The following is a 23,036-nucleotide window of genomic DNA, read 5'->3' on the forward strand; positions in this document are numbered from 1 at the left end:
GGGCCGCAGGTCCGGATTGGCCGGACTTCTGTTTCCCAGACCAGGGCTTCTTCTGAGAGCCTTGACCTTTGAACGGTTTGCCCTTGTAGTGCGGCCGAAAGGACCCCTGAGGGGGCCGAAAATTTGCATGCTTCTTCCCAGAAGCCCCCTTAGCCTTGGGGAAATGGGGCAAGAGAGTGCTCTTACCCCCGGTGATCCCCTTAATCAACACATCCAGGGACTCCCCAAAAAGGCGAGACCCATCATAAGGCAGATTGGCTAAGGTCTTACGTGAAGATTGGTCCACCGACCAACATTTTAACCAAACCAGGCGGCGAGACAACACCGCCACGCTGTGCACACGTGCAGCCAACGGAATCAGGTCCAGGTCCGCATCACACAGATACATGACACCCTGGTGGATCTGATCCACCATATCCAGGGTCGCCGCTGAGGCCGAATCGGCCACTAGAACGCGCCTAAGCATCTGCGTCCAACTTGCGATCGCCTGGGCCGCCATGAGAGAAGCAAACAGAGCCTTAAGCATAGAACCCGTAACAGAATAAGTATGACGGGCAAGAGACTCCAGTCTCCTATCCGTGGCATCACGGAAAACAGGGGAACCCTCTGCAGGAATCGCAGTGGCTTTGTTCAAAACCGCAATTGCATGATCCACTGGTGGAGGCACACACCACCGTTCATCAGTGGCAGGCGAAAAAGGATAACGCAGCTTGAATTTACTTGGTACCGCAAAAGGTTTGCGCAGATCGCGCCATTGATCCTTAACAGCGCGCTGAAAATCAGCATTGCAGGGAAAAACCTGCGGCGTCCTGCGTTTTCTCTGCGTCCCATAAGCCGCCAAGGCAGCGGGGGGACACACTTCGTCCTGCAAACGCAGCGTTTGCTTAATGGAAGCAATCAACTCATCCATGATTGCAAGCTCTTCAGGCGAGCCAGGGGGAGAATTATCGACCCCCTCAACTTCAGCCTCCACCTCAGACCCCACTAGATCAAGAGAGGAGCGGGACCCCGATAAGGAGGCCCCTGCCAGAACAGCCCCATCACCTTCACCCTCAGAATCAGAGGACAGAGCAACACTGGGCCTTTTAGTAGATTGAGCAGCCACCAGCATTTGCACCTGAGCAGCAAGGCCAGCCACAATAGTGGCTAAATCCCCCCCCTGGGGGGGAAACAGCGGTCCCCTGGCTTTCCACCAATACTGTAGGAAATTTGCCCTCCTGAGAATCCATTGCCCCTGTAATGCCAGACAACCAAGGGTTAACTGCCCCTTTTTAGCAAGCGCGGCAAGCGCAGCCCACCGCACCACACTCAAGCATAATGAGACCCCCACAGGGAATATGCAAACTGAACACAGGCAATGGATAGCAAGAACAGAAGGATAAAACCTGAGGAGACCCTCGCCGCTGCTGCTGCCTCGATCGGTGTTCCTGGAAAGAGGAAGTGATGCTGCCAGGGCGCTCTATGTAAGCCTATGGAGGCTACAAGAAAATGGCCGCCATGCATGTAAACCATGCGGCCGGAGCGGGTGCAGGCAAAATGGCGTCGTTTGGCGCCGAAAACGCCGCTCCACAGTGCATTAAAACACACATTACATTCCAATATAAGGATACATGTTAGATCGCCGCAGCGATCGCTGTACATGCCCAAACATGCCAAAAAAACATGCCCCACAGCACACAGCTTCTCACACTGCCCAGCCTGACACACACAGTGTCATACAGCTCCCCCCCCCCCTTGCAGCCCACAGCATGCAGCCGAGAGATAGGGAGACAAGCAGTGTGAATAGAGGCAGGTTACACAGTCCCAGACTGACACCCCCCCAGACAGACAGGTCCCCACATAAATACACTTACCTCACATGGCGTGGGGGACCCGCACAGGCGAACAAGCCGCTGCACATGAGGCAGGGAGAGTCGCAATTCAAGACGCACAAAATGGGGGTTAAGAAACCGCACAGCGTCCAGTGAGGTAGCCACCTCACCAATCATCCCTGCACCGAACAGGGATGGGTCGTTCACTATGCCAGGAGCGTTACCTGGCTGAACGCTCGATGGCAGACTGGGAAGCCACTGACCCACGACCTGCGACCAGGGGGATCAGCCCGAGACCCAGTCCGCATGATCCTCTTCGTCCGAAGAACTAACTAACGCTGACAAAATAACAGCTAATTAAAGGTAGAGAGAAAAACTCAAACAAAATATTAAAAAGAAGAAAGAGTCTGGGACAGAAAGTCCCAGCACAGAGAGAGCCAGCCACTCCTGACAAGCTAGACATTAAAACTGAGATATGGTTGCAGGAAGTAGGAGGGTATTGACTGAGGGTGGGATATGTTAAAGCTTTATTGTTAACATATTCTGTTGCCTAGCTACTCCTTCGGAGCAAAGTCTAATACCCCATATGTGACGAATATGAAGAGGCGGCGACTGTCGGAGGACGTAAGAGAAATATTGTTTATCAAAATTTTTGCTCTTTTTTCGTTTATATCACAAAAAAAAATAAAAAAAACCCAGTGGTGAATAAATACCACCACAAGAAAGCTCTATTTGTGTGAACAAAATGATTACAATTTAATTTGGGTACAGACAGTGTAGCCTGACTGAGTAATTGTCATACCAAGTGCAAGAGCACTGAAAGCTAAAAATTGGTCTGGGAAGGAAGGGGGTGAAAGTGCTGAGCATTGAGATGGTTAATAAAGAGCAATTCTGTTTTGTTAAAATTTTAGAAAATCGACCTTTATGCTATTAAACATATTAAAAACCAAATAAGAAAAAAAAACAAAAAAAAAACAAAGTCCCTCTACAAAGAAATTTAGATTGGGGACACTTTGTTGTGGCGTCTTTGGCTGGAAACAAAATTCTAGTGATAACTCAAACATGTCTACTGTGTATGTGGGGATCAGTTTAAACATACATACCTGTAGGGTGTTAGGATATCAAGAGGTGGTGGATGTTCACACAACTCATAGGTTTCCTGAAGTGGAATTGGCAAGGTTCTGCGGTCAAACAGCTGCTGATCCTGAATGGTAGAACTTCTGAAAGCTTTCCGCATTGTAATATCCTGCAAAGAGACTGAAACACAAATACAAATATAAACGATTGAACATGAACAGGTATGTGGTAAATAGAAAACAAATGCTACAACAAATGATAATGAATCTCTTACAAGACAAAATATTCATGTGCCTTAGCAGCAGGAGTTCAGGTAGGATAGCCTGAAACTCAGCTTAACAAACAGTATAAAAATAATGACAAAAAAAGAGAAAAAGTAATTCCAGGAAAGCAAAACTGCACTGTTATAGCCATTTAGGAGCAAGCCATAGGAATAACTATTGGTGTCTGGTTCTCTTTAAAACAAAACTGTCAGAATAGAAAAGCTTTCACTGCTGACTTGTTTTAGAAGGTGAAGGCTATTTAATAGTCATGGATCTGGAACAAGCATGGACATACCACATATTCTGACATATACAAATGTGCATGCTTGTTCTGAGTCTGTAGATCAATAAGAAAAGTAAAGCAAGACCCTTCATCAGTTGGTCAATGGATAGCTGTGGTAAACGAGACTAATGTAATGGAATTTCTAACAGTGGCTATGAATTGCAAGGAGGAACAATTCCGCAAAACATGGCATTATGGGCACGACTTTCAGTATTCATGAGACTATGCTTTGTACCTGTCCTCGCAGGTCATACAGGCTCCAGCTCAGTAATGATTAACTACTATGTGCCTTTCCACTATCTAGGTAAGCACCAGTTCCTTTACCTTCTGCCCCCCCCCTTTTTTCCTCTCCCTTCCCTTTTTTTCCTCACTCATTTTTCCCTGATCCCTAAATATGTTATAATTTAGGTTTAAAAATAAAAGAAAGCATGCTCTTAAAGTGATTGTAAAGGTAATTTTTTTTTTTAATTAACAAAACGCGTATACTTGCCTGCTCTGTGCAATGGAATTGCCCAGAACGGGCCACGAACCTCCTCTTTTCGGATCCCTTGCTGATTCGGCATCGCACAGACATCACATGTGATCTGCACAGCAATGCGGTGCGAAACACATGCGCTGTCTGTAAACGCAAAAGTGTGAACCCAGCCTTAGGAAGTTAAAACGCAACTCAAGCATCTCCATCTACAATACTCAATGCGGTTTCCAGCTTGACTTTATGCGGTAGTTGACAAAGATGTACTTTTTAAAAAACTCTCATAGGCTCCTGAGTGGCTCGATCAACAGTTTAGACAACAATAAAGCAGGATAGACTGAAATATTTACTCACTACTTGAGATGAGAGTCCTCTCCCTTATCCTTTTGCAAACAGAAGAGGTTTGGAAAAATAAAGCAACCTAGATTGCGTTACAATACCTTACATAACCAAACTATCTGGGAGACTTGTCCACCCCCAATCCCTGGGTGTATTTCACTACATTTTAACATACAGAATAGCTGAATGGGGGTTGGGCAATTTACACATTCATTTTTCAATATCCTCGAGTCTGCGTTCACATATTGGTGTCCTGGATCAGGGGCAGAATCGTCGCATTATGCCCGCGATCCCGAATCACGGCAAATCGCGGGATGCCCACGCGATTTCCGTCACTTCCAATGGCACCCTAAACGCGGTGTGATTTTACGATTGTCGCCCGACAAATCGCAGTAAAATTGCGCAAACAATCGCAGGATGCCTGGCGTCCTGTGACTCTGTTTGCATGATTTTACCGCGATTCATGGGAAAATCGTGCCACGTTTGGGGTGCCATTGGAAGTGACGGGAATCGCGCTGGCATCCGGCGATTTGCTGTGATTCGGAATCACTGCGATCCTGCCCCCAATCCGGGATGCCAATATGTGAATGGAGCCTTTTTATTCTGGAGGCACAAACCCTTTACTTTTAAGGAAAGCCTCAAAATATGTGGAAACTCACTTCCAATTCCTAACAGTGCAATTCATTGGAAACATCAGGGAATCTGCAAAACATGTATTGGATATTATGAGTTTCCCTTATAGACCCTTTCTGGGTAAACAATCTTCTACCAGAAATTCTTACACTTCAGAGTTTCAAAAAATGGAAGGACGCGGATATTCTTGTTTCTCAGCTATACTTTGAAAGTCACCTTACATTTTTTTTTTTTTAACAACTTCAATTAGTCTTTCAATAAATAAAAACAATTTGTTCTAACATCTACAACTCCCTTATTCTCTGCACACCAATTCAGGTGCTACTAGACTGAAGGTTGTCCCCACTGCACTCTTGAGGAGTTGCTTAGGAATACCAGCATTAGAGATGAGATTGATCTCCCTATTCTAAACATATTTATTAATTACATTTATACATGATAAATTCCCTGTGAAGTAAAGACAGGCATGACAGACCGACCTTGCGCCATTGAGGAAACCAGAACACGCGCCATTTAGAAAGAATACGGGAAGGAAATACTACCGGCATTATCACAGATCTCTCTTTCATAGATTAACTCACCGAACTGCGGTCGGTGGTTGGATTCTGCTAATTGCCAATGATACCTTTTTGTCTTTGATGGCAGTATTCCCTATATGCTGTTTAAAGAAGGAATGCACTATGACCAGGGTCTTGAGCCCCTCCACCTTTTACGTTCAATAGTAAACTATGTGTTTTGCTGAACTGTCTGGTTTATACTCATAGGTCTCGGATAGCTTTCTAGATTACTCTGTACTCTGGGGTAGCTGTTAGATTGAGAATACCCTTTATATCCCTAAGTGGTTTTATAATACATTTTACTTTTCTGCCCTATGTTGGTCTTTTATTTGGTCTGTATGAATATGTAATTATGTGTATTGTTATAAAACATTGTGAAACTCTCTACAATAAAATGTAATTTAAAAACAAAAAAAAACACACATATAACCCAGATTTCGCCTTTTGTTACAAGTTCACCCGAACAAGCTATACATTTCCTGGGTCAGGAGGATTTCTTATTACAGAAGGTGAGGAGGCTTGGAAACTGAAGCTCTATAGTCATGCTACCCAACACCACTGATAATATGGAAAAGTTTCCATTACAAGAGCAGAAGGTTTCTCTTACTTCTCACAAGTCACAAAAAAGATCAGACGTGGGCTTACAAAAGAGCACTTGTGACGAAGGCTGAAAGAACATTCTAATTCAACATTAATTTGTGCCCATTGTACAGTATTATTTACATTTCACAGCAGTCAGGCTTTCCTTAGATGCTGAATTGTGGCATTACTTTTCACTTACATGTGACTTCATTGCACAAAAAAAAACTGGATTTATCTCCTTGCTTTATTTCTGAAAAAACATTTTGATACAAGTGTTCAGGGTTTGACATTATTAGCAAAAGCCAGATCACCTGCAAGGTTTCCTAAGCAGATCCCTAGGATTCTGTGGGACAGAACATTATGTACTATTTGTAAAAGGCCAGAATCAATATTTTTTTTTCCCTTTTCATACGTAATGTCCCATTTATCTATTTATAAAGCTGCTGTTCAATCATTTTCACCGTATTTTAACAAATGAGAAAATAATCCATCAAAATCTATTCTGCAAACTTAGCAAATTTTGAAATATTTATTTCCAAACAAAAGGAATTGTATGTATCTAAAGATTATTAAATAAATCAAGTCAGGGTGGCCTAAAATGAAAGTCAACATTTTTACCTGCTCAGTGTTTTTTTGTAGGGGTGCCTCAGTCCCAGCATAAAAGTCCCATGCTTGACACAAAGACTACTGTACTCTACGTGAGAGCGGTCTCTCTGAATTCGATATGGCTCCCCTACTGAATCAAGGCTACAGCACTCCAATCAACAGGAAGCATGAGCTTTCTCTATAGCATATTGCCAAAAATGGGACTTTTCTGCTTGTACACCTTTACAATTACCAAAAGCAGTAAGACATTTATCAATACTTACTTAAAAAGATCCGGAAACCGGCCATCTTAAAAAGATGCCCGTGGGCGGTCCCTTATGAGCTTTCCGCTCTATATGAGCGGCCGTGTCCCTCTACCTTTCATTCGCTGAGGAAGTTCCGCCCAGGGACGCAAGGCGTACAGAGGGGGATAGGCCGATGACGTCACCTGCCATCCATCGAGAGCATTGTGTGTTTTTACCAGGCGCTGTTAGTGCACTGTGTTCAGTGCCTTTTCAGGTAATTTTTATGCATTTGTAAGCAATAAAGTGTCATTTTAAGGATAAAGCACTATATCAGAACCTTTTCTTTTATGGCTGAGTGGATAGATTTTGGAAATTGGAGGTTTTTTGCCCAAATGTTCTTGGATCCCTTGAGGAAGAGGTCTGGTATTTATTAAGTCCCTTGGATAAGGATTATTGATCGCACTAATTGTGTCATCAGGATCCAGAATATTCTGATATCTGGGAAAGTCCTATGCCCTATTAGCCCGTCTGGTAATACAGGGGCTATCCATAAGGTGAGGAGACTGCATTACCAGGTGTCGGATACACTTAGCAGAGCACATTTACCTTTGTGTGCATGATCACACTTTATTCACATTAGGACTTTGTCTTTGCATTTATGTTCATTGTAATTTTCAGGGCTGCACCCTTTACTGTTTTATGTTTAATACTTACTTAAAGCCACCCTGTGTTGAATTTTCTATTTTTTTATATACATTACAATTGCTCTACAGCCAAAACCTTGTAATCTATTTACAGGTTGAACATTGTAACTTTTAATCCAGATGGAGCAATTACTTTCTTTGTCCCTGCTTTTACTAATCACACTAATTTGCACAATTATGTACTGCGTGGAAATGCAGTGCTCCAAGGTAAAATTGTATAAACTGGATGTAAATATCTAAAATTTAACAGTGAAATAAGGTCAAGTGCAATGAAGCATTATAGGCAACTAATTTGACAGTCTTTATTCTTAGACCTGAAGGACTTAAACTTCTGGAAAGATGCTATTTACTTCACAACCCAATAACCCTATGACACAGAGCTAGTGAAATAAAACACAATATAGACTCAATAGTTGATCTTTTAATGACAATTTTGTTTGCAATATCGCACTGCAAAAAAATATTTAAGCATAAAAGGTGGTGGAGGTGCTACTGTGCACACACATGCATAAAATATGCATGGATGTGCATTATAATGCGGACAAGTGCTTGTGAACAGCTGCAGTCAATGAGGAGGTGTTGGGAGCCAAATGCATTAATTTCCAGCTGTTGAAAATTGGAACGGAGTAAGCGTCTTCAGCTGGCAAATCCATGTAAATTAAACAGATTTATGTTGAAAAAAAATCTCTCTCTATCACTGTCAGAAAGCAGGGGCAGAGCTAGAAAACATTTTATTGTACTTGGGCATTCATTAACTGCTGCAAATCTCTTAGTTATAATGAAGGGACCATGAACAAGATACCTGTGGTATTAAACTGCAAAATTCATGCAAATGCTTTCTGGATAATCAAACCAGGAAACACTCCAAATTTTCAATGTAACATTTTTGTCAATACAGAACTATGGTGGCAGTATTTTAGATATTGAGCCTAGTTTTGGTAGATATTCACTGAATTCTTCAAGGTACAGGCCTTAATTTGTACCTGTATTTTGGAAGTAAGCAAACACTTTTGAGAAGCAGGGTAAGGAAGGCGGCAACTGTACTCAGTGGTTATAAAACTGGAGCGTGCAAAATCTGGTGCAGCTCTGCATACAAACCAACAAGCTTTCAAGTTTAAGCCCCCATTCACGTAAGGGCAATTTGACATGTCAAATCACATCCGAACCCCAACGTTGGTGTCACACCGATTTCAAAAAGAAGTTCCTGCACTACTTTTGGCGACTCACAACTTACAATGAAATGTGAGTTTGAAATTGTGCGAGTTCAGCTGAACTTGCATAATTTCAAACCGGCCTCCAAATGTGCACGAGGGCTTATTGTCAAAGCTTAATTGAACAAGCTGAAGTTAGAAGCCGATTGGGTACCATGCACAGCTGAACCAGATTCTCCAGTGCTCCAGTTTTAGTAAATCTCCCCAGTGTCTACTCCAGTAGTACATTTAGCCCTCATTCACAGTGAACACAATTTTGAAATCGTGCGACTTCACTTGAACGTGCATTATTTTAAAGCCGCATTTCAGTCCGAATCAGGGGCGACTTTAAAGACATTTGTGAGGGTTCATGCACAGATGTCTATTGCAGTCACGCCCAAAGTCGCTGAAAGTAGTGCAGGAACTACTTTTGGAAAACGGTGCGGTGCGGAAAAGTCGGCGGCACACTGATTTGGATGCTCCCATTGCCGGTATTAGGCTGCGATTTCTTCTGTCAAATTGCGCCAATGTGAACGGGGGCTTAGGAGGTTTTGCTTTTGATGCGGTCTCTAGTCCTGTGTGTCTACACATTTTTAATGTATACTGCAGTATTTTGTCTTCTACAGCTTTACAAGGGTTTCTAATTATTTTGCAAGGGTCCATTAGAAGATTCTGTCATGGGAAACTAGCTGGCATGGGGGTACTGGGTCCAGTATAATGAGGTATATAACAAGGTATTTCCTATATATTTATTAAGCACCGTTTGGATGTGTTATGAAGACCATGTCTGCATAAACAACTATTACCTGCACTGTATTTAAATACATCTCCTATGATCGCTTTCAAACAAACAAGGCATGTGACACTAAACACTGGTACAAGCAGGTGACCTACTAGTGAGGTGGACTGAAATTTCGAAGACTGGAAAAAAAAAAAAAACGTCCGAAAATGTTATCGGCATTTTGCCAATAAGAGAAAAGGGTGTGGATAATGGCGCCAAAAAACGCACATGATTTTGCCCTGATTTCACTGTGCTTAATGGGTGTTTTTCATGGGTCACATGACTCAAAAACAGCATCAAAAATGTAACATGGGTGCGTTATTAATGCATTTCTGCTGCATTTTTAAAGCATTTCACCAGGGAGATGTGTTTTTTTTTTTTTTTTTAACTTACCAAAAATGTAGCAAGCAGGATTTTTAACACCACAACAGAAGCGCAACGGACAAGTGTGAAGACATACATAAAAAAATTTAAGGAATACATTTTTCTTGCACTTAAGGTTCAAATAATGGCCAACAATAAATGCATATTCAATAAAATCATGATATGAATTAAAAAATCAAATCCAAATATATATATAAAAATCTAGATACTGAATATTTTTTTAAAAACTGTTATTTTTGGGTTTTTGGCCAAGTGCATCCTGCATTTTCGGTTTTGGTACCAAAAATTTCCATTCGGTGCACTGCACATCTACCTACTATGTTTTGTCAGCATAGCTACGAATAGTGAAATAAAACATTATTGTTAAGGCACGTGTTCACTATTGTCATAACCCTCCAAGCTCCCATCCCTAGCCCCCTTAACTAGACTATCTTGATTATCAAACCCCCCCCCCATTCATTCTTTCCTACTTCATCAGCAATGGGCCTATGCATTGTATACAGTTGGTGAAAGTCTGGCCATGTCTATGCAATAATGTTCCCTAGACTTTAAATGGGGCCATTGCTCCTGTGGAACAGGTACATGCCATTCAAGTCTATGTCCTTTAAAGGGTGTGTGGTTAAAGGACACCTGTACTATGAAACATGGAGTATATGCCATTGGTGAATTCCTTCTAAAAATGCCAGTTTCTTGACAATCTCTGGCCTCAGTAGTTTCGGAATCACTGATACAGAGCAAACATGTGGCTAGTGAGGTCAGAAGAAAATCAGAACCCCTGAATCTGCATATGTGACATCAGGATCAGTAGTAACTCAGAATGTATTGGTTTTTTGGAACAATGTAAAACCCAGGCATCCCCCACCCATTTTAAAAGGAATACGTTTTAGTAGGCAGGATATTTCCCCACTTGAGTTTTTATTTCATTTTTATTTTTTTATAAAATCAACTTGAAAGGCTAGTTCATTTAACTGAATTGTGGTTTTTAATGAAAAGAACAAAGTACAGTTCATAGGCTGTGAATACATTTGTTCATTTGAATTTTTTGAATGAATAGTTCTCAGCCCCTGAGTGAATCACTCAAATGGATTGATTAATAAAGTATTCAAATTAGGAACTAGTGTTCGTTGAAGAAACAAGCTTACTCATGAATATTTAACACCACCTGACTTAAAATAAATAAATAAATAAAAAGACCAAAACAAGATGAAATAAGAACTTGAGAATATATATTTAAACCTTAAAGAAAAAACAAAGATATTTTTTGATTAAAGCTATACATGTGAAAATAAACAGATTTTTTTAAATCTTATCACTGCACCACTTTTCTGCCAGAGGCATTTTTTCAGGTTTTGCACATTCTGAGTCCAACAATTAGCTAAAGCCTCCAAACATTATAGATTTTTATGAAAAATAGTGGTAGTTGCAATTTTGTATGCCACATGATATTAGTGCACGTTTTTTTAAATTCATATTTTCAGCAAAAACAAACTAAAGATGATTTTAGTGCACAATATACTGGTATTACCTAAATATTTGGTAAAATCTAAAAAAATAAGGACACAACAAGAAAACAGATACCAAACATTTCAAGCCTTATATAATTATTTGAGACTGTTAACCAGCAACTAACTTTAGTACTTAACATTGTCCAAAGGCACCGTCTTTACTTGCTATAAATGTATAGTTAATCGTGAATAATGGCTCTAGAATTATTGCTTTCACCCTGATGTTTACGGCACTATGTGACATGTCGCACAATTATTAATTTTATATGAATATTGTCCATCGCATGACATTTAACCTCATGTCTGTGTACGCAGCGGCAGTGGAGTTTGAAACATTTTTTGTCTTATTTCATTTTTTTCTAACACTATTTTTGTAACACTTAACTTTATTGATATCACATAGCGGATCAACACTCCCTATGCGATCGTATACTGTAAAGACAAGTTGAGTTCACTAAACTTTACTTCTAAAAGATCCATGATGTCTCTCATGCCCCCACTGAAGCGAACAGAGCACAGATTTTGCTCCAATAATTTCTTCCTTGGCTACAGTGGCTGGGAAAAATGATTGCTGAACCTGAAAGTGATGTAAAATAATAATACATTCGACAACACCCACCATGCCAGTTCCATATTCGGAGATGGGACTATGGGGAGTACAGGAGGTATGGTGGGGCATTTGAGTGTGGGGGGGGGGGTGTTACCCTTGGGGCAGGCTGTGGAAGTGATCACACTGCATTACAGCCATCCACATCACTTTGACCAGAGAGCCCATCACCGGGTGAACAAATTTAAACACACTTCCGGCTGCTGTGTCTAAAACCTAATTTTACTATCTGCAGTTTATAAATGCCGCTGGTAGAGGAGTGGTTAAATACACGTATATAAAAGAGGGAACATTTGCTGGTACCCTTATAGGTAACTGAAACACTGTTTCATTCCTCCTACAAAAAACAGATAGTTTGAGGCTTATAATCTGCTCTAGCATAAAACATTGAGGGTTTTCCCCACCCAGAGTGCCACAGGCGGTGCGTACAGTTGGTCAAAGAAATTAATCACAGTATGCAGCTTTTATAAGGCATATGACGATGCTCTTGTGCACTGCTGTAAAAATGTACATGTGACATGTTCCCTGAATGTGGAAGTTCTGTGTTCAAAGATTACATCACGCAAATGTTTACGCTGATGCACAAAAGCATGGGCGTATACCCAAGTATGGGCCATGTACAGTCAATCACCTCTATGGCTGGCTGTACAATCCACTTGCAACTTGCTCGGTGGGGAGAAACACCAGGATTTTACACTAGAGCAGATGTTAAGCCTTAAACTGTCCAAGCATACAAGGCCTTAAATAGAGAAAAGTAAAGCATTTACTCTGGTGTTTGGTATCATCATGTGCATCACACTGAACATGGACCAGAGTAAACAAAGGCAAGAGCTGTCAGTGGAGATCAGAAAGAAAAATAGGACCTGCGTTTTAAAGGTAAAGGCTAAAAAGACCATACCCCAAACAGGTTGAAGTTCCTGTGACTACAGTTGAAAATGTTATTAAGTAGTTTAAGGCCCAAGGGAGTGTAGCCAACCACTCTGGCATGATTGAGAACAGAAGGAAAGTGTGAACAGAAGGAAAGTGTAAATGGTAGACAAAGATCCAAAAAACTTCCAAAGAGATAGAAGCTCCAAGGATGAGGTACATCAGTGTCTGATTGAACTATCCAATGCTTTATGAGTGACAGTGGGCTCAAAGTAAGAAAACCCAGGAGAACTCCACTGCTGAAAGAAAAACATTAAAAGGCCAGACTGGATTTTGCTAAAATGCAAATTGACAAGCCACAATGCTGCTGGGAAAATGTCCTTTGAACATAGGAAACAAAACTGGAACTTTTTGAAAAGTCGCTTTAGCTCTATGTTCACAGATGCAAAAAAATGAAGCTTTTGTAGTCATATTTGAGAAACTCCCACTATATGTTTATGTGTTGCCACTCAAACAGCATATCTAAAAAGGGTTTAAAAAAATATTTATTACCTTTTAGCTTTTTCTTTTTGAGTAGGCCTTATGCATAAGACAATAAAGGCAAGCTTCTATTGCCATGAAAAAAAAAAAAAAAAAAAAAAGCACGACAGTGCAGAACCCAAGCCTTGAAATCTTTATCCCTTAGTTAGTGAAGTGGTCAATTCTAGTTTACTAATGAAAATTAAAATCGTTCAGCACAGTAAAGACAGAGTTAATTATGGTAAACATAACTTCTCACAGCCCCCCTTAATACTAAAAGATTTTTTAACATGACAATAACGCAAAAAAAAAAAAATGTTAGTGGCAATTTTTTATTATTTGTTACACTTATGCCATGTGAATGGGAATGTGTAACAAATATATAGAATATAAGTAAAAGGTGTACACCAGGCCTTGAGACTGTGGTGTCTGTGTTTACTAGACACACTCCGTCTGGAGACTAGTCAATGTACCAAATGGCCTCTAATAAAGCATGGGGAGCCACCGCAGCCAAATTGCAGGAACGAAATCAGAAGGGATGGGGGCTAAAGAGCGACCCCCTAGAACGGCTGCATAAAGGGATGCTCACACCATCTGTGTAAATTTTGAAAAATCTTTATTGAAGAGCAAAAAAGACACATTGTCTAAAATTACCCCTTGTGGGGGAAACAATATACAGTACATAAAAAGGTTCAATGGTGAAGATAAACAACAAACAAGACAATCAACATGAAACAATGACTCACACACACGAGGCCGGCCACACATTCACACTAGAAGATCTGACCAACAGAGTTGCATACAGGCTGCATACGTTCCTGATCGGAATCTTAGGATGCTGCTCTGTTATGGGTCTGTTGGTCGGCATGCCACAGTTGCAAAAATTGCACCACAAAGATATGACTAGGTCACTTCAACTACAGGTTCCATCACAGTGCAGTTCAAAAATTTCCTATGTTATAAGCCTGAAAAGGCAGCAGGCTGCTTCTGAACCAGATCACTTGATATAGTTGGAGTTCTGGAAATCGAATTTCAAAAAAGTGGATAAACCAGTGGAATATATAAATCAAAGACAATGCATGTCATTCCTGAACTCATGTAGATAGTGATTATTGGGACTCTACAGCTTCAATTAAAGTCCTCAAGAACTGGGATGCAGTTGGAGGAATGTCTGTATGTCACTGCTGTCAGGCTGAATCCGATGTCAGTTCATTTGGCTGGACAGTGATGAATAACCTAAGGTAAGCGAAGTACAGAGTCCACTTTGAATATAGGGGTAACGGTGTCAGGCCGACATGATCACCCTGCCACGATGGAGTCTCTCCTTGTGTAGAAACAGGTGCGGGAGCTGGGGAGAGACCCAGTATTACTTGGTAGCTGCGCAGGCTCATACCAAGAGGTTTACGTGAGAGAGTCATACCAGCCATGCACTTACATACAGAACGCTTTTTAGAAAAGTGGAAAACAGAGTGCATAGCCCATGGTATTAGGGTCATGGCGTTAATAGTGGAAGAAGAAAAAATACAACTGGAAGAGATTCAGGAAGAAACTAAAATCATATTAGAAAAACTAGAACCACACAAAGAACTGGAAGAATTCCAGAAGTTGAATGATTTCCTTAAAAAGGAAATCGAGAGAACCCAAAAAAATCTAAAAAGTGTTAAGCAGTCAAAATTCCAAAGAGATCTAGACGATTGGGCCCGGGGGGAAATTTTTGACCTAGCTTCCAAAAATAGACAGAACAAGTCGAGAAGAAGAGGAGGGAGTTATAGGAATTATTCCAGCTATGAATCTATGCCCTCAGGAAGTGACGATGATCGCTCGGTCACTTTTTTAAGGGAAGGTATGGCGGAGGATGTCTCTCCGCCCAATACCCCAAAGGGAATCTTAAAAAAGGGACCCAAAAAGAGCAAAGGAGGCAAAGAAAAAGAAAGAGAAAAACTAGGAGATCAAGGGAATTAGTGCATGATGGAAGTGCTGCGACCTCACATGAATCACAACTAAATACAAAAGAAGAAGAAGCCCTGTCAGCTTTAGAGTCACTACTAGACGAAGCCGGTGAGTTTTCAGAGGAAGATGAGGTCCCTCAAGACATTGACAAATTGAGAAAGAGCAATATTAGCATACGTTCTACCACGATGCCCAAATTCTGTGCCAACAAATGGCTAAACTCTTTCTTAATGCTTGTGGAAGAAGACCTAAAATTGGTTGATTGGGACTCACTTTCCTCCGATAACTTAACACGGGATGAAAGAACCGCTTTACGTGACCTCAAAAAGGCAAATGATTTAATTATTAAAAAAAGTGACAAAGGGGGAAATGTGGTGTTGCTTACAGTCGATAACTATGAAAAAGAAGCGCTACGTCTTCTGTCAGATAAAGCAACCTACAAAAAACTCCTTTCTAATCCACTACCAGAATTAGTCCTCAATATCAATGAAAAACTGGGGTTTGCCCATGAAGCTGGATTGATTAGCACCAGGGAGAAAAAATACTTGCAAGTGGCGGAGTATAATATACCCACATTCTATATCATACCTAAAATACACAAAAATCCAGTGGACCCCCCGGGCAGACCCATTGTGTCTGCCTGTGGGGGTCCACTGGATAGGATTGGTAAATACCTTGACTCATTGATCAAGGATCTTGTTCTGGACCTTCCCTCGTATGTGAGAGATACGGGGGACGTCCTGAACAAGATCAAAGATCTTGAGTTCACCACTGATATCCTACTTGTAGGTATAGATGTGGAGTCCCTCTACACCTCTATCCCCCACCCTTGGGGACTACTTTCAGTATATCACTTTCTGGAACAACAATTTCCCCTAAAGGGTCCACAGAACGAATTCCTTCTGGAATTACTCGAATTTTCTTTACTGAATAATGTCTTCCAGTTCTCTAACCACTTCTATCAACAAATTAGAGGAACGGCTATGGGAGCCCCATGGGCTCCTTCCTATGCCTGCCTACATTTGGGCATGTGGGAAGAGGAAGTGGTGTACACCTCGTCTATGTACCTCAGCCATGCCCTCACCTGGCTGAGGTACATAGACGACGTGCTCATGATTTGGGACGGTACACCACTCGAGCTGGAGCAGTTTATGTCAGAACTCAATGCTAACTCACGTAACATTCGATTGACCCACATTGCGCATAGGAAAACAATTTCCTTCCTGGATTTAAAGGTTGAATTTAGGGAAGGTAAACTAGTTACCACTACATTTCGAAAACCAACGGCTGCCAACACCCTTCTTAGGGCTGACAGTTACCATCCAATCAGCCTAAAAATGGGGATCCCAGTGGGACAATTTACTCGTATTAAACGTAACTGCTCATTCGGTGAGGACTATATCCGGGAATCCAAAGAGTTATATGCGAGGTTCCGTGAGCGAGGATATTCACACCGAGTGATCAGGAGGGCCAGGAAAAAAGCAGCGGTCAGGGATAGAGATAGTTTACTGACCCAAAAAAAACCAAAGTTGGAAAATCCCAATCTACCGCGTTTGATCACCAAATACGGTTGCCATTGGGACAAAGTAAGACATATACTTCAATCTCATTGGCATATACTGCAGAAAAATGAACAACTGAAAAACATAATGGGTCCACGACCACTTCTGACGGCCAAGAGGGCCACAAACCTCAATGACCACCTGGTGCGCTCCGAGTTTATACGTACCCCTAAAACCAATTGGCTTACTGAATTGCAACCCCTAAAGGGGATGCACCCATGTGGTCACTGTCAGATCTGTGGCCATGTAATTAAAACACAAGTCTATACTGATTCTACAGCTAAGGCCATCTATAGCATTGAGTCCTTCATAAACTGTTCCACCTCCCGGGTATTGTATATCATCAAGTGCCCATGCCACAAAATGTATGAAGGAAAGACCAAAAGGCAACTACGCATTAGAATAGGAGAACACCTCAAAAGTGTGCGTCTCAAAGAAGATACTCCCATCGGCACACACTTTGCCGAGAAGCATAACAGTGATCCTTCAGGCCTGAAGGTAATAGGCTTTTGGGCCCTTAAGATATCCTCCAGGAGAGGAGACTTTGATAAAGTCCTGTTAAAAGAGGAGAAAGCCTGGATATTTAGACTCCAGACTTTAGTTCCTCTAGGCCTGAACACTGAGATGAGCCTCCGTGTCTTTTTGGAACCATAAATCAAGGGACTGCTGAAGGTTAGGTGGACATGGCTGGGATAGATAAATTGTTTTTTTATGATAGGAAAAAGGTGTATGGGTGAATCCAATTATAGGAGAATAGAGTTCTAATATAGTATAAACGAAATAGGGAATATGACCACTTTACTATGTAACTGGTTTCTGTATGTGACATCATTCTAGCTGCACGGTAACCAAGTTGGACTGTACATTATGTCCTTTATTTTGTGTGGGCCCTTCCCACTTTCTTGGATTGTATGCTATAACTGTCTTGGTCGACTTACCTTATTTTATACTATTATTGGAATCAGTTCCTTCCATTTAGGGAAAATAATGTTGAACTCTACCTATACGGTTCTTTCTTATGAATTATTCTAAATGATACGGTTAAATCTCCTTCCCCTATATGTAAAAAATGTCTGTCCTTGGTTTGACCCGAATTCCATTTTGATCCACGACTCCCCTATGAAGTTTATGTAACTTCTAATACTCTGTGTTATGTCTATCCGATTTAACTTTGGGAGTAATCGTTATGATGCCCGGTAAATGAAGTCAAACTATGGCAGCAATATTTGCATTAAATGATGAAATCGGCTTAAAGTGATTCCACCATACCGCTAGATGTTTGTTGATTTTGCTTAAATTCTGAGCCACGCAAAAACCAGCCAGTAAATATGAAATAATTAGCATTACCGGTTTTTAACCACAAGATGGTGCTACACCATCCGGTTTTTTAATCACATAGGAAGCAGTATTGGAGGAATGTCTGTTGTGCTGTCACCTGTCTGCACTTACCAATCAGGCCACCCCTTTATATTGATCTTCCGTACTAACCAATGACGTCCTGAAGAAGCGTGCGTCACGCACGCGAAACGCGTTGACGTCACACGCCGGCCGCACACCACCCGGAAGAGCCACCGTAGCGTTCCAGCTCCTGTCTATGGCGTAACAAGTCCGCGACGCATGGTACATGCTGCCTCCTCGTGGCACGCCGCAGCGGAACGCGAACACTGGGCTTCCATGCTCACCTTATCCACTGATGGGCCGCAGCAGTCTTCCGTTACAAAGCAGCTTTCCAGCTTGGAGAATTAACGGTGAGCTAAAAAGTTTATTTGGAAATAGGCGATAGAGAAAAGGCAGTGAACACCGGGAGGTCTGGGCTGAATATCGAGCTGATATCTATACATCAAAGGCCCTCTGTGTGCCAATAGCGATGCTCCCATGCCAGACATAGCCCTCTTGTGGTGTGAGCCTGCGCAGCTACCAAGTAATACTGCGTCTTTCCCCAGCTCCCGCACCTGTTTCTACACAAGGAGAGACTCCATCGTGGCAGGGTGATCATGTCGGCCTGACACCGTTACCCCTATATTCAAAGTGGACTCTGTACTTCGCTTACCTTAGGTTATTCATCACTGTCCAGCCAAATGAACTGACATCGCATTCAGCCTGACAGCAGTGACATACAGACATTCCTCCAACTGCATCCCAGTTCTTGAGGACTTTAATTGAAGCTGTAGAGTCCCAATAATCACTATCTACATGAGTTCAGGAATGACATGCATTGTCTTTGATTTATATATTCCACTGGTTTATCCACTTTTTTGAAATTCAATTTCCAGAACTCCAACTATATCAAGTGATCTGGTTCAGAAGCAGCCTGCTGACTTATCAGGCTTATATCATAGGAAATTTTTGAACTGCACTGTGATGGAACCTGTAGTTGAAGTGACCTAGTCATATCTTTGTGGTGCAATTTTTGCAACTGTGGCATGCCGACCAACAGACCCATAACAGAGCAGCATCCTAAGATTCCGATCAGGAACGTATGCAGCCTGTATGCAACTCTGTTGGTCAGATCTTCTAGTGTGAATGTGTGGCCGGCCTCGTGTGTGTGAGTCATTGTTTCATGTTGATTGTCTTGTTTGTTGTTTATCTTCACCATTGAACCTTTTTATGTACTGTATATTGTTTCCCCCACAAGGGGTAATTTTAGACAATGTGTCTTTTTGCTCTTCAATAAAGATTTTTCAAAATTTACACAGTTGGTGTGAGCATCCCTTTATGCAGCCGTTCTAGGGGGTCGCTCTTTAGCCCCCATCCCTTCTGATTTCGTTTGTAACAAATATATAGTTGTTATTATCCCAATTTGGCTGCAAAAAAAAAAAAAAAAAAGTTTGAAAAGAACACCATACTGTAAAACATGAAGGGTGATCAGTTATGTTTCAGAGCTGCTTTGCTGCATCTGGCACAGAGTGCTTTAAAGATATCTGTGCAAGGATCTCAATCCTGGAGTAAAACATACTGCCCAGTACCAGAAAGTTCTGCCTTAGTCACAAGTTATGTTCCAAAAGGATGATTACAAAAAAACACATAGCTAAATGTACCTAAGAATGATGAAGAACAAAAAATTGGACTAGTCCTAAGTGAGTGATAAAGCCTTATCTAAATCCTATTGATCATCTATGGAAAAAGTTGAATTAGTCAGCAAGGAGAAGGCACCCTAAAAACACACGACAGCTGGAGCAGTTTGGTCAAGGAGAGCTGGCCAAACTACCTGTTGGCAGATACAGAAAGTGCTTTCTTTCAGTTACTGCATCTAAAAATTGTACTACAAAAATATTAAGTGGTTGTAAACCCTCTCATATACCCAGTGACATGATTGGCCTTAGGTGATACATGGAGATTAAACAAATCCTCCTACATAAATTTTACTTGTTTATCTGCAGTCTTCTCTACATCCCTTCAAAAGGGCAGAATTGTGTCAAAATCATTCTTCATCTGTAGTATCACAGAGGACAGAGCCTAGAGCTGCAGTTACACTTTGTTAAAGCTGATTGGAGGAAAGACGCACACCCACCTCCACACAGCAAACAGGAGCGAAGGAAGGACAGAGTTGTGTTCTGAATAGACAAACTGTGTGCTGAGCTCCCGCTCCGTCACAAATTTATTGCATGTGTTGGGAAAACTTTCAGAAGTCACACATGCTGATAACATAGGGATGAAGATCCAGAGAGAAACACCACTTAGACTTTTTGAGACAGGTAAGTAAACACTACAGATATACAGTATGTGCTTTGTTCACATTTCATGACTGAAGTTTACAATCACTTTAAGGGTCCCATCATTTTTATGTCATTTGTTTTATCACTAATTAAAATATTCTGTCAAATCCAAAAAGGCAATCATTGTTTTTTTTTTAAATACATAATGAACAAAGATGGATATCCATTACTTTTGTCAGTTTCATGTTACTTCAGAGAAAACTTTTATTTTTTCGTAGAAGGGTACCAACAGATTTGGGAATGACTGAGAATTTTCTAGGGGGGGCTCGCTCTTCCCCCTTTTCTGTCTCAATGATTATTTTTTTACTGAAGCTTTCAAGACAGAAAAACATTTAAGAGCTTTAACAGTATTGCATAGAGCTGCATTATTACACAATAAACATTTTGGAAAGAGTATTTTTCCATCATCCAGCCTGCACTTCTATTACTGCACTTTACTCGACGAACCATGTCAAGTAAGAGGAAGCTGCACCAAAAAATATTCCTGTAACATAAGTGGCATAAAAGAGCTGTCGGTGTCTCCGTCGCTTCTCCAAAAATAAAACTGGAGAGGGAGGGCCACAATAAAGTGGCCGTAGGGCCGATGTCCCCTTTCCCAACTATGGTGGAGTCGAAGAGATAGGTTACCATTAACCACTGTATATGTTTCTTAACTGGGGACTGCAGCCATCCCTTCAATGCAATAGATTTAGCAAGGTCTTTCTCCCTGGTTCTACAGAGAGAGTACAGGAAAAGAAGTAAACGAAAAGAAAGAAGAAAAGAAAAAAAGAGAAGAGAGATTACTAAGAGAAAGAAGATGCACTCCATGATCTATACTAATCTAATCCCTGGCAGCTTACAAGGGGTCAGACAAGTATTTGATCCAGGGTTCCAATTTTTTTCAAACAAAGCTCATTAGTCTAATAAGATTGCCGAGAGGCGTTTGTTCACCATAATCCATGACAACTTGTTTTTTACCAAGTCAAAGGAGATTGTAGGTGTCCTCCAGGATCTGGCTATTGCTAACCTGGCTGCAGCAAAAATGAAGGCTATAAGTTTTCCTGTCCATTTTGATGTTCCTTCGACTGGACGTCCCAGAAGAGCTTGCTATGGAGATTTAATTAAATATACCTCTGTAAGTGAATAAATAAATTATAAATACGGATCAAGAAGTGTTTTACTTTTGGACAGGACTACCGTGCCCTCTATACCACAACCACGGGAGCAAGAGGAAGAGGCCCCCGCAACATATGCTGCTACTCTCACTGGAACCATGTACCATCTCAACATTATCATTTACTTCTATCAAGGAAGTATTTATGTAAGATCTCGAACCACTCTGGGCCATTCGGAACCATTCATCTATTTCGAACGTCTCACTTATGTCTTGTTCCCACTTCATCATATAAAATAGTTTTTCTGATTTAGAAGTCAATATATTGTAGATTTTGAAAATATGCCCAGTGTGTTTATCGTAGGATTTACACAAAATACTCCATTGAGGTAGAGGTGGTGAGATCAGATTTACGATGTAGGGACCTAAAATTAATGTACAATTTGGATATAATAAAACAATTCTGAGTTCGGGAGTTGGTATTTGTCTCGTAAGGTTTCTTTAGATAAGATCCCTCTATTATCACAAAGGTCAGCAATGCGTATCAGTCCCTTGTTTGTCCACCAGGGAAGAATGTGGAAATTGAGACCGGGGATGAAATCAGGGTTGCAAAGTAGGGGAGCCATGGGAGTGTGTGGAGACTTCAAGCCATAAGATTTTGTTAATCTGTCCCATAGATTTAATGAGAAAGATAATGAGGGACACAGCATGATCGGGCTGTCTTTGGATCTCAGTCACAATAAGTGACTATATGGTTTTGTGAGGTACAGGGTGGATTCTATTTTCATCCAAGAAGGTTGGTATGATAAAGAATGGTAGCAAATTAGTTGTGCCAATTGCGCTGCATAAAAATATTTGGCGAGGTCTGGAACTCCCAGGCCGCCTCTCGATTTGGGTGTGTACAGGGTGCGTTTGTTCACCCGAGGTCTCTTTTTTCCCCCATATAAATTTCCAAAACCTTTTTTTTTTTTTAAAACTCATGTAGATCCGGCATACTAGAGGAGATGAAAAGCATTCTGATTAGGTACAATACCCATGGTAAAATATTAATTGTGATTGTGTACAATCTACCGAACCATGATGGGAGATTATTATCCCATCTTTGAAGATCCGCTATCATCTTTCTGTATAATGGAGGGTAATTTACTTGGTATAAAGTATTTGGGGTTGGGGGTCAGGGAGATACCCAAATTTGGGATCTTCCATTTAAAAGGAAATGCTTGTTGTATTTGTGTGACTGTAGCTGCGTCCAATGTTAAATTTAGGGCAACCGATTTTGAATGATTAACAGAAAGGCCTGATAGAATGGAG

General features: G+C 41.2%; 1 protein-coding gene across 2 annotated transcripts in view; it reads right to left on the bottom strand.

The window, feature by feature from the left end:
• Positions 1–23,036, bottom strand: part of WASF1 (WASP family member 1) — a 237,917-nt gene that overhangs the window by 68,528 nt on the left and 146,353 nt on the right. For both annotated transcript variants that reach the window (XM_082251581.1, XM_082251582.1), the window contains exon 4: positions 2,915–3,068. In XM_082251581.1, coding sequence (XP_082107707.1) covers positions 2,915–3,068 — 154 coding nt within the window. The remainder of the gene's footprint in view (positions 1–2,914; positions 3,069–23,036) is intronic.

The sequence above is a fragment of the Pelophylax lessonae genome (genome assembly GCF_965119305.1).
Source record: "Pelophylax lessonae genome assembly, chromosome: 3".
Classification (NCBI taxonomy): domain Eukaryota; kingdom Metazoa; phylum Chordata; class Amphibia; order Anura; family Ranidae; genus Pelophylax; species Pelophylax lessonae.